Consider the following 17,611-nt stretch of genomic DNA (forward strand, 5'->3'; position numbering starts at 1 on the left):
GTGCAGCTGATTGGTTATTTAACTCACTGATGGTGCAGATGTGGTTATGTAACTCACTGATGGTGCAGCTGATTGGATATTTAACTCACTGATGGTGTAGCTGATTGGTTATTTAACTCACTGATGGTGTAGATGTGGTTATTTAACTCACTGATGGTGCATATGTGGTTATGTAACTCACTGATGGTGCAGATGTGGTTATTTAACTCACTGATGGTGCAGAAGTGGATATTTAACTCACTGATGGTGTAGCTGATTGGTTATTTAACTCAATGATGGTGCAGATGTGGATATTTAACTCACTGATGGTGCAGCTGATGGGTTATTTAACTTACTGATGGTGTAGAAGTGGTTATTTAAGTCACTGATGGTGCAGATGTGGATATTTAACTCACTGATGGTGCAGATGTGGATATTTAACTCACTGATGGTGCAGAAGTGGTTATTTAAGTCACTGATGGTGCAGCTGATTGGATATTTAACTCACTGATGGTGCAGCTGATTGGATATTTAACTCACTGATGGTGCAGCTGATTGGTTATTTAACTCACTGATGGTGCAGATGTGGTTATGTAACTCACTGATGGTGCAGCTGATTGGATATTTAACTCACTGATGGTGTAGCTGATTGGTTATTTAACTCACTGATGGTGCATATGTGGTTATGTAACTCACTGATGGTGCAGAAGCGGTTATTTAACTCACTGATGGTGTAGCTGATTGGTTATTTAACTCACTGATGGTGCAGATGTGGATATTTAACTCACTGATGGTGCAGCTGATGGGTTATTTAACTCACTGATGGTGTAGCTGATGGGATATTTAACTCACTGATGGTGCAGATGTGGTTATTTAACTCACTGATGGTGCAGCTGATGGGTTATTTAACTCACTGATGGTGTAGCTGATTGGTTATTTAACTCACCAATGATCCAGCTGATTGGTTATTTAACTCACTGATGGTGTAGATGTGGTTATTTAACTCATTGATGGTGCATATGTGGTTATGTAACTCATTGATGGTGCATATGTGGTTATGTAACTCACTGATGATGGAGCTGATTGGTTATTTAACTCACCGATGGTGTAGCTGATTGGTTATTTAACTCAATGATGGTGCAGATGTGGATATTTAACTCACTGATGGTGCAGCTGATGGGTTATTTAACTTACTGATGGTGTAGAAGTGGTTATTTAAGTCACTGATGGTGCAGGTGTGGATATTTAACTCACTGATGGTGCAGATGTGGATATTTAACTCACTGATGGTGCAGAAGTGGTTATTTAAGTCACTGATGGTGCAGCTGATTGGATATTTAACTCACTGATGGTGCAGCTGATTGGATATTTAACTCACTGATGGTGCAGCTGATTGGTTATTTAACTCACTGATGGTGCAGATGTGGTTATGTAACTCACTGATGGTGCAGCTGATTGGATATTTAACTCACTGATGGTGTAGCTGATTGGTTATTTAACTCACTGATGGTGCATATGTGGTTATGTAACTCACTGATGGTGCAGAAGCGGTTATTTAACTCACTGATGGTGTAGCTGATTGGTTATTTAACTCACTGATGGTGCAGATGTGGATATTTAACTCACTGATGGTGCAGCTGATGGGTTATTTAACTCACTGATGGTGTAGCTGATGGGATATTTAACTCACTGATGGTGCAGATGTGGTTATTTAACTCACTGATGGTGCAGCTGATGGGTTATTTAACTCACTGATGGTGTAGCTGATTGGTTATTTAACTCACCAATGATCCAGCTGATTGGTTATTTAACTCACTGATGGTGTAGATGTGGTTATTTAACTCATTGATGGTGCATATGTGGTTATGTAACTCATTGATGGTGCATATGTGGTTATGTAACTCACTGATGATGGAGCTGATTGGTTATTTAACTCACCGATGGTGTAGCTGATTGGTTATTTAACTCACCGATGGTGTAGCTGATTGGTTATTTAACTCACCGATGGTGTAGCTGATTGGTTATTTAACTCACCGATGGTGTAGCTGATTGGTTATTTAACTCACTGATGGTGCAGCTGATGGGTTATTTAACTTACTGATGGTGTAGAAGTGGTTATTTAAGTCACTGATGGTGCAGATGTGGATATTTAACTCACTGATGGTGCAGATGTGGATATTTAACTCACTGATGGTGCAGAAGTGGTTATTTAAGTCACTGATGGTGCAGCTGATTGGATATTTAACTCACTGATGGTGCAGCTGATTGGATATTTAACTCACTGATGGTGCAGCTGATTGGTTATTTAACTCACTGATGGTGCAGATGTGGTTATGTAACTCACTGATGGTGCAGCTGATTGGATATTTAACTCACTGATGGTGTAGCTGATTGGTTATTTAACTCACTGATGGTGCATATGTGGTTATGTAACTCACTGATGGTGCAGAAGCGGTTATTTAACTCACTGATGGTGTAGCTGATTGGTTATTTAACTCACTGATGGTGCAGATGTGGATATTTAACTCACTGATGGTGCAGCTGATGGGTTATTTAACTCACTGATGGTGTAGCTGATGGGATATTTAACTCACTGATGGTGCAGATGTGGTTATTTAACTCACTGATGGTGCAGCTGATGGGTTATTTAACTCACTGATGGTGTAGCTGATTGGTTATTTAACTCACCAATGATCCAGCTGATTGGTTATTTAACTCACTGATGGTGTAGATGTGGTTATTTAACTCATTGATGGTGCATATGTGGTTATGTAACTCATTGATGGTGCATATGTGGTTATGTAACTCACTGATGATGGAGCTGATTGGTTATTTAACTCACCGATGGTGTAGCTGATTGGTTATTTAACTCACCGATGGTGTAGCTGATTGGTTATTTAACTCACCGATGGTGTAGCTGATGGGTTATTTAACTCACCGATGGTGTAGCTGATTGGTTATTTAACTCACTGATGGTGCAGCTGATGGGTTATTTAACTTACTGATGGTGTAGCTGATTGGTTATTTAACTCAATGATGGTGCAGATGTGGATATTTAACTCACTGATGGTGCAGCTGATGGGTTATTTAACTTACTGATGGTGCAGATGTCGTTATTTAACTCACCAATGATGCAGCTGATGGGTTATTTAACTCACTGATGGTGTAGATGTGGTTATTTAACTCACTGATGGTGCAGATATGGTTATTTAACTCACTTATGGTGCAGCTGATTGGTTATTTAACTCATCAATGGTGCAGCTGATTGGATATTTACCTCACTGATGGTGCAGATGTGGATATTTAACTCACTGATGGTGCAGAAGTGGTTATTTAACTCACTGATGGTGTAGCAGGTGTGGTTATTTAACTCACTGATGGTGCAGATGTGGATATTTAACTCACTGATGGTGCAGATGTGGATATTTAACTCACTGATGGTGCAGATGTGGATATTTAACTCACTGATGGTGCAGATGTGGATATTTAACTCACTGATGGTGCAGAAGTGGTTATTTAACTCACTGATGGTGCAGCTGATTGGATATTTAACTCACTGATGGTGCAGCTGATGGGTTATTTAACTCACTGATGGTGCATATGTGGTTATGTAACTCACTGATGGTGCAGATGTGGATATTTAACTCACTGATGGTGCAGCTGATTGGTTATTTAACTCATTGATGGTGCAGCTGATTGGTTATTTAACTCACTGATGGTGCAGATGTAGTTATTTAACTTACTGATGGTGCAGCTGATGGGTTAATTAACTCACTGATGGTGCATATGTGGTTATGTAACTCATTGATGGTGCAGATGTGGTTATTTAACTTACTGATGGTGCAGCTGATGGGTTATTTAATTCACTGATGGTGTAGATGTGGTTATTTAACTCACCAATGATGGAGCTGATTGGTTATTTAATTCACTGATGGTGTAGATGTGGTTATTTAACTCACTGATGGTGCAGCTGATGGGTTATTTAATTCACTGATGGTGTAGATGTGGTTATTTAACTTACTGATGGTGCAGCTGATGGGTTATTTAATTCACTGATGGTGTAGATGTGGTTATTTAACTTACTGATGGTGCAGCTGATGGGTTATTTAATTCACTGATGGTGTAGATGTGGTTATTTAACTTACTGATGGTGCAGCTGATGGGTTATTTAATTCACTGATGGTGTAGATGTGGTTATTTAACTCACTGATGGTGCAGCTGATGGGTTATTTAACTCACCAATGATGCAGCTGATTGGTTATTTAACTCACTGATGGTCCATATGATTGGTTATTTAACTCACTGATGGTGCAGCTGATTGGTTATTTAACTCACCAATGATGCAGCTGATTGGTTATTTAACTCACTGATGGTGCAGCTGATTGGTTATTTAACTCATCAATGGTGCAGCTGATTGGATATTTACCTCACTGATGGTGCAGATGTGGATATTTAACTCACTGATGGTGCAGATGTGGATATTTAACTCACTGATGGTGCAGAAGTGGTTATTTAACTCACTGATGGTGTAGCAGGTGTGGTTATTTAACTCACTGATGGTGCAGATGTGGATATTTAACTCACTGATGGTGCAGATGTGGATATTTAACTCACTGATGGTGCAGATGTGGATATTTAACTCACTGATGGTGCAGATGTGGATATTTAACTCACTGATGGTGCAGAAGTGGTTATTTAACTCACTGATGGTGCAGCTGATTGGATATTTAACTCACTGATGGTGCAGCTGATTGGATATTTAACTCACTGATGGTGTAGCTGATTGGTTATTTAACTCACCAATGATCCAGCTGATTTGTTATTTAACTCACTGATGGTGCATATGTGGTTATGTAACTCACTGATGGTGCAGATGTGGATATTTAACTCACTGATGGTGCAGCTGATGGGTTATTTAACTCACTGATGGTGCATATGTGGTTATGTAACTCACCAATGATGGAGCTGATTGGTTATTTAATTCACTGATGGTGCAGATGTGGATATTTAACTCACTGATGGTGCAGCTGATGGGTTATTTAACTCACTGATGGTGCATATGTGGTTATGTAACTCACCAATGATGGAGCTGATTGGTTATTTAATTCACTGATGGTGCAGATGTGGTTATTTAACTCATTGATGGTGCAGCTGATTGGTTATTTAACTCACTGATGGTGCAGATGTGGTTATTTAACTCATTGATGGTGCAGCTGATTGGTTATTTAACTCATTGATGGTGCAGCTGATTGGTTATTTAACTCACTGATGGTGCAGATGTAGTTATTTAACTCACTGATGGTGCAGATGTAGTTATTTAACTTACTGATGGTGCAGCTGATGGGTTAATTAACTCACTGATGGTGCATATGTGGTTATGTAACTCATTGATGGTGCAGATGTGGTTATTTAACTTACTGATGGTGCAGCTGATGGGTTAATTAACTCACCAATGATGCAGCTGATTGGTTATTTAACTCACTGATGGTCCATATGATTGGTTATTTAACTCAATGATGGTGCAGCTGATTGGTTATTTAACTCACTGATGGTGCAGCTGATGGGTTATTTAACTTACTGATGGTGTAGCTGATTGGCTATTTAACTCACCGATGGTGTAGCTGATTGGATATTTAACTCACTTATGGTGCAGAAGTGGTTATTTAACTCACCAATGATCCAGCTGATTGGATATTTAACTCACTTATGGTGTAGCTGATTGGCTATTTAACCCACCGATGGCGTAGATCAGGGGTGTCAAACTCATTCCACGGAGGGCTGAGTGTCTGCAGGTTTTTGTTTTTTCCTTTCACTTAAGACCTAGACATCCGGGCGAGGGGAGTTCCTTACTAATTAGTGACCTTAATTCATCCATCAAGTACAAGGGTAGAGCGAAAGCTCGCAGACACTCAGGCCTCCGTGGAATGAGTTCTGACACGTGGTGCAGATGATTCGTTATTTAACTCACCGATGGTGCAGATGATGCTTGTGTTGCGGGCTGTGATTGGCTCCTGGTCGATGTCCAGCAGACACAGGTGCTCCAGGAAGGTGTCGGCCATGCTGGCGTCCAGCTGCTGCTTCTGGATGAAGGAGTCTGGGAGGGGCATGACGTCAGAGTAACGTCTGATACGAGCTAAGAGAGAGAAAGATGTCTATGCTATTTTAAAACTTTTGTGAGCGTAATGTTTACTGTTAATTTCTGATGGTTTATTTCCGTTTTTGTTTGTTGTCTATTCGACTTACTTTGGTAATGTAAACCTTTTGAATTGAGAGAGAGAGAGAGAGAAAGAGAGAGAGAGAGATGGCCTCAGACTAACAGAACTAAGGTTGGAGAAGGTTAACATGCAGCATTCTGAACAGTGACATTCAAGAGAGGGTGTGTGTGTGTGTGTGTGTGGGGAGGGGAGGGGGCTAACGTCACGTGACATGCAACATACTGCCATACAGGACAGATGCTGTGACTGGCCACTACATGACATTTACAACCTGACATGGAAATCATATACAGTGACATTCTGGAGACAAGAAGCAATCTGACAAATGGTTATAATTTGGAGTCTGTTTTAATTGAACACACACATCAGATGCACAGTCTGTCTGGGTGCTGGTGTCTTTACAAACAAACCCTACAGTACAGTAACAGGGGTTCCATTCAATCTGTAGCACGATTTAAAGGTAAAGGTCATTTCCTATTGAGCCGACGTATACACCGTTTACTGTGAATGCAGTCTCGGCGAACGCGGAAACATTGCCTTTAAATTTCTATTGCGCTGTAGTGCAGGTCTTCAGAGCGACGGATTGAATCGAGACCCTAGTTGGTGTTGCTCTAGACTGGTGGTGGAGGAGGTGAGTTCAAGGTCAAGTGCTTTGAGACCTGGGTGAGTGCTCTTATGGGCCTATAGAAATGCAATCCATCCATTAAAAACATGTAACATGTAATGAATATACAGTACCAGTCAAAGTTTGGACAACTCTACTCATTCAAGGGTTTTTCTTTATTTGTACTATTTTCTACATTGTAAAATAATAATGGAGACATTAAAACTATGAAATAAACGGTGGGAAGGAAAAGAGGGAGCTGACAAACATGCTGGTCCTGGGAGGTGGTCTAGCCCTGAGAGGGAGGGAGGGAGGTAGGGATGGAGAGAGAGAGAGAGGGGGAGAGAGGGGGAGAGAGAGAGAGATGGAGAGAGAGAGAGAGAGAGGGGGAGAGAGAGAGAGAGAGATGGAGAGAGGGGGGGAGAGAGAGAGAGGGAGCTGACAAACATGCTGGTCCTGGGAGGTGGTCTAGCCCTGAGAGGGAGGGAGGGAGGGAGGTAGGGATGGAGAGAGAGAGAGAGAGAGAGAGAGAGAGGGGGGGAGAGAGGGGGAGAGAGAGAGAGAGAGAGAGAGGGGGAGAGAGAGAGAGAGAGAGAGAGAGATGGAGAGAGAGAAAGAGAGAGAGAGAGAGAGAGAGATGGAGAGAGAGAGAGAGAGAGGGGGAGAGAGAGAGAGAAAGAGAGAGAGAAAGAGAGAGAGAGATGGAGAGAGAGAGAGAGAGAGAGGGGGAGAGAGAGAGAGAGAGAGAGAGAGAAAGAGAGAGAGAGAGAGAGAGAGAGATGGAGAGAGAGAGAGAGAGAGAGAGGGGGAGAGAGAGAGAGAGAGAGAGAGAGAGGGGGAGAGAGAGAGAGAGAGAGAGAGAGAGAGAGAGAGAGAGAGAGAGAGAGAGAGAGAGAGAGAGAGAGAGAAAGCTTTGACTATGTACAAACTTAGTGAGCATAGCCTTGCTATTGAGAAAGGCCTCCGTAGACAGACCTGGCTCTCAAGAGAAGACATGCTATGTGCACACTGCCCACAAAATGAGGTGGAAACTGAGCTGCACTTCCTAACCTCCTGTCCAACGTATGACCATATTAGAGACACATATTTCCCTCAGATTACTCAGATCCACAAAGAATTCGAAAACAAATATAATTTTGATAAACTCCCATATCTACTGGGTGAAATTCCACAGTGTGCCATCACAGCAGCAAGATTTGTGACCTGTTGACACAAGAAAAGGGCAACCAGTGAAGAACAAACACCATTGTAAATACAACCCATATTTATGCTTATTTATTTTCCCTTGTGTTCATTAACCATTTGTACATTGTTACAACACTGTATATATATACAGTGCCTTGCGAAAGTATTCGGCCCCCTTGAACTTTGCGACCTTTTGCCACATTTCAGGCTTCAAACATAAAGATATAAAACTGTATTTTTTTGTGAAGAATCAACAACAAGTGGGACACAATCATGAAGTGGAATGACATTTATTGGATATTTCAAACTTTTTTAACAAATCAAAAACTGAAAAATTGGGCGTGCAAAATTATTCAGCCCCTTTACTTTCAGTGCAGCAAACTCTCTCCAGAAGTTAAATGAGGATCTCTGAATGATCCAATGTTGACCTAAATGACTAATGATGATAAATACAATCCACCTGTGTGTAATCAAGTCTCCGTATAAATGCACCTGCACTGTGATAGTCTCAGAGGTCCGTTAAAAGCGCAGAGAGCATCATGAAGAACAAGGAACACACCAGGCAGGTCCGAGATACTGTTGTGAAGAAGTTTAAAGCCGGATTTGGATACAAAAAGATTTCCCAAGCTTTAAACATCCCAAGGAGCACTGTGCAAGCGATAATATTGAAATGGAAGGAGCATCAGACCACTGCAAATCTACCAAGACCTGGCCGTCCCTCTAAACTTTCAGCTCATGCAAGGAGAAGACTGATCTGAGATGCAGCCAAGAGGCCCATGATCACTCTGGATGAACTGCAGAGATCTACAGCTGAGGTGGGAGACTCTGTCCATAGGACAACAATCAGTCGTATATTGCACAAATCTGGCCTTTATGGAAGAGTGGCAAGAAGAAAGCCATTTCTTAAAGATATCCATAAAAAGTGTCATTTAAAGTTTGCCACAAGCCACCTGGGAGACACACCAAACATGTGGAAGAAGGTGCTCTGGTCAGATGAAACCAAAATTTAACTTTTTGGCAACAATGCAAAACGTTATGTTTGGCGTAAAAGCAACACAGCTGAACACACCATCCCCGCGGTCAAACATGGTGGTGGCAGCATCATGGTTTGGGCCTGCTTTTCTTCAGCAGGGACAGGGAAGATGGTTAAAATTGATGGGAAGATGGATGGAGCCAAATACAGGACCATTCTGGAAAAAAACCTGATGGAGTCTGCAAAAGACCTGAGACTGGGACGGAGATTTGTCTTCCAACAAGACAATGATCCAAAACATAAAGCAAAATCTACAATGGAATGGTTCAAAAATAAACATATCCAGGTGTTAGAATGGCCAAGTCAAAGTCCAGACCTGAATCCAATCGAGAATCTGTGGAAAGAACTGAAAACTGCTGTTCACAAATGCTCTCCATCCAACCTCACTGAGCTCGAGCTGTTTTGCAAGGAGGAATGGGAAAACATTTCAGTCTCTCGATGTGCAAAACTGATAGAGACATACCCCAAGCGACTTACAGCTGTAATCGCAGCAAAAGGTGGCGCTACAAAGTATTAACTTAAGGGGGCTGAATAATTTTGCACGCCCAATTTTTCAGTTTTTGATTTGTTAAAAAAGTTTGAAATATCCAATAAATGTTGTTCCACTTCATGATTGTGTCCCACTTGTTGTTGATTCTTCACAAAAAAATACAGTTTTATATCTTTATGTTTGAAGCCTGAAATGTGGCAAAAGGTCGCAAAGTTCAAGGGGGCCGAATACTTTCGCAAGGCACTGTATATATATATATGTATAATATGACATTTGTAATATCTTTATTGTTTTGAAACTTCTGTATGTGTAATGTTTACTGTTAATTTGTATTGTTTATTTCACTTTTGTATATTATCTACCTCACTTGCTTTGGCAATGTTAACACATGTTTCCCATGCCAATAAAGCCCCTTGAATTGAATTGAAATTGAAATTGAGAGAGAGAGACAGAGAGAGAGACAGAGAGAGAGAGAGAGAGAGACAGAGAGAGAGACAGAGAGACAGAGAGAGAGAGAGCAAGGGAGGCACGGGGGGAGAGAGAGAGAGAGAGAGAGCAAGGGAGGCACGGGGGAGAGAGACCTCTGAGCTTGTTGAGGTTTATGATGTGCTTGTCAGTCTGTGTGTATGTGTCCTGTGGGATGTCTAGGCCCGGTGCTCTCTTTCTCCAGCCCCTCTATCACACTCTCCATCTCTCTCTCTCTCCATCTCTCTCCCTCCATCCCCTCTATCACACTCTCCATCTCTCTCTCTCTCCATCTCTCTCCCTCCATCCCCTCTATCACACTCTCCATCTCTCTCTCTCTCCATCTCTCTCCCTCCATCCCCTCTATCACGCTCTCCATCTCTCTCTCTCTCCATCTCTCTCTCCCTCCATCCCCTCTATCACACTCTCCATCTCTCTCTCTCTCCATCTCTCTCCCTCCATCCCCTCTATCACGCTCTCCATCTCTCTCCATCTCTCTCTCTCCATCCCCTCTATCACGCTCTCCATCTCTCTCTCTCTCCATCTCTCTCTCCCTCCATCCCCTCTATCACGCTCTCCATCTCTCTCTCTCTCCATCTCTCTCTCCCTCCATCCCCTCTATCACACTCTCCATCTCTCTCTCTCTCCATCTCTCTCTCCCTCCATCCCCTCTATCACACTCTCCATCTCCCTCTCCCTCACACATTATTAAGTGTTCCACAGAGCTCTACCTCTGACACATTGCACACACACACACACACACACACACACACACACACACACACACACACACACACACACCTCACGAAATGATATTATCACAATACTTAGGTGCCGATACGATATGTATTGTGATTCTCACGATTCTACATGTATTGCGATTAGATACTGCAGTTTTATTGTGATTTGAGGTTCCAAACATATTTCTCACTATGTCTGCTGCAGAGGGACAAGAGAGAGCATCAGAAAATGAATTTTGATCAGTCATGCTGAAACATGTTGGCTCTCTATTTAAAAAGAAAATGGAGAACAAGCGATAGGATGAAAAATACCTGAGTTTTGACGCTGGTACTGCCAACTAGTGCTAGATAAGCAAAAATGTTTTATTAAACAATACATGGAGTCAAATATCGATATAATATCTTCCACCACTATTATTGCGATATGTAACTGTATCAATTTTTAGCCCCATCACTAATTCACACACTCACAAACAGAAACTTGTTACTGACCAAAACAGACACCTGTTCTAGCTGACTGTAAGGCTGAGATTAGGTCCCAACACTGTGCTGCAATGTACAGATCAGTGCATGCTTTCCATAGAGGAGAGATATGGTTGGGTGTGTGGACAGGACATACTGACACTAGCTGAAAAAGTGTTATATGTGTGAGGAAGATAAGGCAATAAATAAATAAATAAATAAATAAATAAATAGTCAGTCAGTCTAAATAAATAAATAAATACAGTCAGTCAGTCAGTCAGTCAGTCTAAATAAATAAATAAATAGTCAGTCAGTCAGTCAGTCTAAATAAATACAGTCAGTCAGTCAGTCTAAATAAATAAATACAGTCAGTCAGTCAGTCAGTCAGTCAGCCAGCCAGCCAGCCAGCCAGCCAGCCAGCCAGCCAGTCAGTCAGTCTAAATAAATAAATACAGTCAGTCAGTCAGTCAGTCAGTCAGTCAGTCTAAATAAATACAGTCAGTCAGTCAGTCAGCCAGCCAGCCAGCCAGCCAGCCAGCCAGCCAGCCAGCCAGCCAGCCAGCCAGCCAGCCAGCCAGCCAGGACAGTCAGGACAGTCAGGACAGTCAGGACAGTCAATGAACCTTAGGTTATCCTGACCAGCCACCACTGTGCTCTGGGTCAACTCCTGGCAATGCAAATCTAACTGCCTAGTTCTGGTACACAGCCCTCAACATTTAACCACCAATCAACCAACAATAACTATTACAACACAACCAAAATTCATACAATAAAATTATTACGATATTACGCTTGATGCTTCCTGAATGATGATAAGCAGACTAGAAACATTCTGCTGAGGACTGTAGAAAACTTGCTTTGCATCAGTGACTTCTATGAGTCATATGACCTTGGAATAAAACGTCTCTGTCTGATCTCCAAAATATCAACTTTTCAGGAAATTAAAAAAAGACCATATTTTTCCCATTAACGAACATGCAAAGCTAATTTAAATAAAAATGTTACATACATTTTCTTGGTCCTGAAATGTTCAGAGTACACTGAGTGTTACCACTTTCAATAAAGGTAAAAACAATAACACATCGACTAAATTACAAGGTTTTCATCAGGCAGCGACTAAAAAGAGAATAGATGTACAACCACTGTAGAAGATTCTGTTCCACCTGATCTTGAGTCAAGGTAGAATGTCTGAAAGACATCAACTCCAATGTGGTCACTATAGCATCAGAAAGTGGCGAGTGTGGGTTAACCTATTTAAGCTTTAATCTTTTAGCCAGGTAACATTTCAATATTCTATTGCATTAACGGAGAAGTTTAAAGATTAACCTCCCTCCCGTATGCTAGCAGCTCTACAGACTTACCTCCCATCTTGACCCAAAGCTTTGTCAAACTCCAACTGTACTATCCTATCACCTCTATATGTCTGTCCAGTCCTCTCTCTCTGTCTCTCTGTCTGTCTGTCTGTCTGTCTTTTTCTCAGTCAGTGCTCAATCTCTGTACTTTCACAAATTCCCTCCCTCTCCCCCTCCTCTCTACACCCCTCAGCCCAATCTACTGTAACCATTCACAGTGTCCACTCCCTTTGACACAGATGTCAGCCTGGATGATCATGTGATAGTCAGTGACTTTTTCACTATTGATCACATGTTTTTGTTTTTCTTCATCTAGGGTTACGGTCAGGGTTAAGGTCAGGGTTAGGTTGGGGTTACGGTCAGGGTTAAGGTCGGGGTTACGGTCAGCGTTAGGGGGTTACGGTGATGGTTAAGGTCAGGGTTAGGTTGGGATTACGGTCAGGGTTAAGGTCAGGGTCAGGGTTAGGGGGCTATGGTGATGGTTAAGGTTAAAGTCAGGGTTAGGTTGGAGTTACGGTCAGGGTTAAGGTCAGGGTTAGGTTGGAGTTACGGTCAGGGTTAAGGTCAGGGTTAAGGTCAGGGTTAAGGTCAGGGTTAGGTTGGAGTTACGGTCAGGGTTAAGGTCAGGGTTAAGGTCAGGGTTAAGGTCAGGGTTAAGGTCAGGGTTAGGTTGGAGTTACGGTCAGGGTTAAGGTCAGGGTTAAGGTCAGGGTTAAGGTCAGGGTTAGGTTGGAGTTACGGTCAGGGTTAAGGTCAGAGTTAAGGTCAGGGTTAAGGTCAGGGTTAGGGTGAGTGGTTGGTGCAACACTTTTTTTTTTACATCTCTCGTCATCTCTTTGTCATCTCTATGTCATCTCTCATCATCTCTATGTCATCTCTCGTCATCTTTTTGTTGTCTCTTTGTCATCTCTATGTCATCTCGTCATCTCTATGTCATCTCGTCATCATCTCTATGTCATCTCTATGTCATCTCTCATCATCTTTTTGTCATCTCAATGTCATCTCAATGTCATCTCTCGTCATCTCTTCTAAACTTCTGAATGTCAGTGGTGATATCATGAGAGTCTTGTAATACAGGTCTGCCAATGTGTTCCTCCTAGCTCTCTAGGTGCCAAGACAACTAGATAATGACTGTGTCACTGACATTATGCATCTCTGGCCCATTCACAGATCCTGGTGACTGTGATTGAACCCGGTAAGTTCATCATTGTTGACTTGCAGCCCTGCAACTTGACCTTCACAGATGCTGTATGTACTGTATGTGTGATTGTGAATGTGTTTTGCCGAACTACACTTATCTGAGAACTGAAGAAGGCTAATGTGATCTTCAGTCTGATACAAGGTAGTTGAAGGATTATAAACACAGTAGATAGGCTTTGTCAATGGAGATACTGTTCACAGACATTATACTGTACTGTGTCTTTATACCTGTACAGCTCATTGTAAACCAACATGGGTAACCAGGAAGAAAAATCTGGACTTGGATCAAGACACGCACACACACACACACTAATTAACACACACAGTCTTGTTTAACTAACCTTGTGGGGACTCAAGCGCTGAGCAAATAGTGCTTTTTGAGGTCAGTTTGGTTTCGGTTCCTTATTTTAAAAAATAATCATGGTTTTCGGTTTCAATTTAAAAAAATGGACATTAAATGCACTATGCATTATGTGGGTTGAATTCTGTAACAACACAGAATAAAACAATACTAGTCCCATGATGATAGTGACTGCCCCTTACTGCTTATCACTTATTAACGGTCATTTATTCACAATACTTTACTTTAGTAAAATATTTGTTTTATTTGATGACTTTATTATTTAATTCCATGCCACCATATCATATCTATGGAGCTGCTGCCTAAGTTGTGACAAAATCGCTATTTTAGTAGTTATTCAAAGTAAATAAGGCATACTTTTATGACTGCTGAATACCAACTATCAATCACTTAGAGAAACCTCTCGAAGCAACTGCTTTCTATCCCTCTCGCACGTTCTCTCTTCTCTCTGTCTCTGTCAAGGAGGTCTCCATGTCTGCTCCACACAGACTGAGACCGGACAAGTAGGAGGTCTCCATGTCTGCTCCACACAGACTGAGACCGGACAAGTAGGAGGTCTCCATGTCTGCTCCACATAGACTGAGAACGGACAAGTAGGAGGTCTCCATGTCTGCTCCACACAGACTGAGACCGGACAAGTAGGAGGTCTCCATGTCTGCTCCACACAGACTGAGACCGGACAAGTAGGAGGTCTCCATGTCTGCTCCACACAGACTGAGACCGGACAAGTAGGAGATCTCCATGTCTGCTCCACACAGACTGAGACCGGACAAGTAGGAGGTCTCCATGTCTGCTCCACACAGACTGAGACCGGACAAGTAGGAGGTCTCCATGTCTGCTCCACACAGACTGAGACCGGACAAGTAGGAGGTCTCCATGTCTGCTCCACACAGACGGAGAACGGACAAGTAGGAGGTCTCCATGTCTGCTCCACACAGACTGAGACCGGACAAGTAGGAGGTCTCCATGTCTGCTCCACACAGACTGAGACCGGACAAGTAGGAGGTCTCCATGTCTGCTCCACACAGACTGAGACTGGACAAGTAGGAGGTCTCCATGTCTGCTCCACACAGACTGAGACCGGACAAGTAAGTGGGTTCACAATGGATTACGTCATTGTAGGTGATTACCACACCGGTGCCCCCGCACTCTGTACCGGTGCCCCCGCACTCTGTACCGGTACCCCCGCACTCTGTACCGGTGCCCCCGCACTCTGTACCGGTGCCCCCGCACTCTGTACCGGTGCCCCCGCACTCTGTACCGGTGCCCCCGCACTCTGTACCGGTACCCCCTGTATATAGCCCCGCTATTGTTATTTACTGCTGCTCTTTAATTATTTGTTATTCTTATCTCTTACTTTTTTTAGGAATTTTCTTAAAACTGCATTGTTGGTTGTAAGTAAGCATTTCACTGTTGTATTCGGTGCACGTGACAAATGAGATGTGATGTGATTGATGCATTGTTTAGTGATGCTGGGTCATGGCTTTGCACCACCAAGATGTACATGTTAAAATCACCACTGCATTGGTCTTAGTTTGTTTACTATTCTTGTGGGAACTTCTGATCCCAAGTATAGTTAAACACGCCCCCACACACACACACACACACCCACACCCACACAGACACAGACACAGACACAGACACACACACACACACACACACACACACACACACACACACACACATACACATACACATACACATACACATACACATACACACACACACACACACACACACACACACACACACACACACACACACACACACACACACACACACACACACACACACACACAGACAGAGGGTGTAAAGCCAACAGACAGAGGGTGTAAATCAGTAGCCAGAACACAAACAGACCTTTGTGCTGGAGTTGACTAGAGAGAATGTACACTGTGAAGCAACTCCCCTGGACTCCAGAACACAGCTAGATACATATAGCACACATTATGTGACATAACACCCTGTCAAAATACATGACATAGAGCACATTTAGATGCAACACAGCCTTTGGCATCAAGTCCTAATATATTAGCCATCATTTCAGTCCTGACTTCATTCTTCAAGTGGCCTAAACTAGTATTTTACAGGATGGCCTGTAATTAAAGGGTTACCATTATTACTGAGGTTTCAGTTTCAGCCCATATCATCCAATTTATCTCATCCAGTGACTTTGCAAAGGGATTGAGATGAACAGAATGTTATAGAACTAATCACTAACTAAAACTGACCAAAACTGTCATAATAACTTCCTTTCCTTTGAGAAGTATGTCAACAATGTGTCACCATGGCCTTTGAAGTAGAAAGAATTGGCGCACGGTTGAGTTTAGCAGCCTAAACTTGGCAGAGCTCTGGCAGAGTAGTATTATTTTTGTTTAACTTGAAATGGTTGCAGAAATTGTGCGATTCAGCTAATTATTGTAACAGCATGCATTCACAACGAATGACATAGATATTCCAGAATTCTAACTGTGGTAAAACAAAAGTATAATAATAAAGAGAGAGAGACTGAATAGCTCAAATTAAAAGATATACCTAGAGGAAGAACAACACCAACCTGTGAGTTTCAGGCAGCAGCAACGAAGACAACTTTGCGGATGTGGAGACGCGCATAGCACCAGGTTCGCGAAATAATCATTTCAATCATTTGTTTATGTAGTTTTGCTGTGGGTTTTACCGCCATCTTGTGGACACCATCGATTATCTCTGATAATTGTTTGCGGCTTTTGATGGGAGAAATCCATTTGGATTCGGGAGAGTGAAATTAGTTCATCTTCTTCATGTCTAAGTATATCTATCCCGCTGTAACAAATCTTAATCAACATCTGAAAAAGAAATGAACAAGAAAACACTGGCCTTTTCATTGACCTGAAATAGGACTTTATTATTATTTGATGTTTTCATGTGGACTATATGGTAAGGCTGTTGGTGAGTTCATTGAGATTACCTGGTATAATAGATTGATAAAATGATTGATTTGTTTGGTTGGTTAAACGATTGGTGTATGTGTGTATGTGTGTGTGTTGGGGGGGGGGGGGTGTGGGTGTGTGTCAGAGTGTGCTGAAGGTGATGCGTGGTGGGGTTTCAGGCTGGAGGATTAGGGTGTATTTGGTGCTGAGCTCCTCTGAAGACGACACACTGAGACGGAAACTCAACAGGATCTACAGAGAGGGAGAGAGAGGGATAGAAAATGAGGGGTAGGAAGGGGGGAGGCGAAGGAGAAAGTGGGACTCATTAGCATAGATTCAACTAATCTTCTCCAGACTTCACTTCTTCACTCTCATCATGTCTTTCCTTCTCACATCATTCTCTCCTTTTTGACATCCCTCTCTTCCTTTTCACTTTGCTTTCTCATCTCCCTCTCTGTCAAACCTCCATCCCTCCTTCACTCACGTGCATCAGTAGCAGCTGCATTTCGTTCTCAGCGATCCTCCTGCCAACACACTGCCTGGCCCCGAATCCAAACGCCAGGGAGCGGAACCCTCCACCACCCCCAGGCCCCTCTCCAGACTCCTGAGTCCCCCA

The 17,611-nt window shown here is 42.5% G+C and overlaps 3 protein-coding genes across 8 annotated transcripts in view; all 3 read right to left on the bottom strand.

The window, feature by feature from the left end:
* Positions 1–16,735, bottom strand: part of LOC139421251 (pyruvate kinase PKM-like) — a 36,588-nt gene extending 19,853 nt beyond the window's left edge. For 3 of the 6 annotated variants that reach the window (XM_071171998.1, XM_071171987.1, XM_071171954.1), the window contains exons 1-3: positions 12,535–12,556; positions 6,223–6,237; positions 5,948–6,112 (exon numbers count right to left, since the gene is read on the bottom strand). In XM_071171998.1, coding sequence (XP_071028099.1) covers positions 5,948–6,112; positions 6,223–6,237; positions 12,535–12,541 — 187 coding nt within the window. In that variant the 5' untranslated portion in view covers positions 12,542–12,556. Of the gene's footprint in view, positions 1–5,947; positions 6,113–6,222; positions 6,238–12,534; positions 12,732–16,621 lie in introns of those variants that run through there. The other 3 variants (XM_071171968.1, XM_071171976.1, XM_071171961.1) reach the window with 3 other exon arrangements.
* Positions 14,506–15,144, bottom strand: LOC139419122 (uncharacterized protein in mobD 3'region-like). The gene has a single exon (XM_071169071.1). The coding sequence runs from the start codon at positions 15,142–15,144 to the stop codon at positions 14,506–14,508; it is 639 nt and encodes a 212-aa protein (XP_071025172.1).
* A 203-nt stretch (positions 16,736–16,938) lies between the features above and the next one.
* Positions 16,939–17,611, bottom strand: part of LOC139379416 (cytochrome P450 11B, mitochondrial-like) — a 25,171-nt gene continuing 24,498 nt past the window's right edge. The window contains exons 8-9 of the mRNA XM_071122230.1: positions 17,480–17,611; positions 16,939–17,247 (exon numbers count right to left, since the gene is read on the bottom strand). The exon at positions 17,480–17,611 is cut by the window's right edge and continues 81 nt beyond it. Of these exons, the coding sequence (XP_070978331.1) occupies positions 17,137–17,247; positions 17,480–17,611 (243 nt within the window). The 3' untranslated portion in view covers positions 16,939–17,136. The remainder of the gene's footprint in view (positions 17,248–17,479) is intronic.

Source organism: Oncorhynchus clarkii, chromosome 2 (assembly GCF_045791955.1).
Source record: "Oncorhynchus clarkii lewisi isolate Uvic-CL-2024 chromosome 2, UVic_Ocla_1.0, whole genome shotgun sequence".
NCBI classification, from domain to species: Eukaryota; Metazoa; Chordata; class Actinopteri; order Salmoniformes; family Salmonidae; genus Oncorhynchus; species Oncorhynchus clarkii.

Coding starts and splice junctions, on each gene's coding strand:
- LOC139419122 (XM_071169071.1), bottom strand. CDS start 15,144: ATGGAGACCTCCTACTTGTCCAGTCTCAGTCTGTGTGGAGCAGACATG.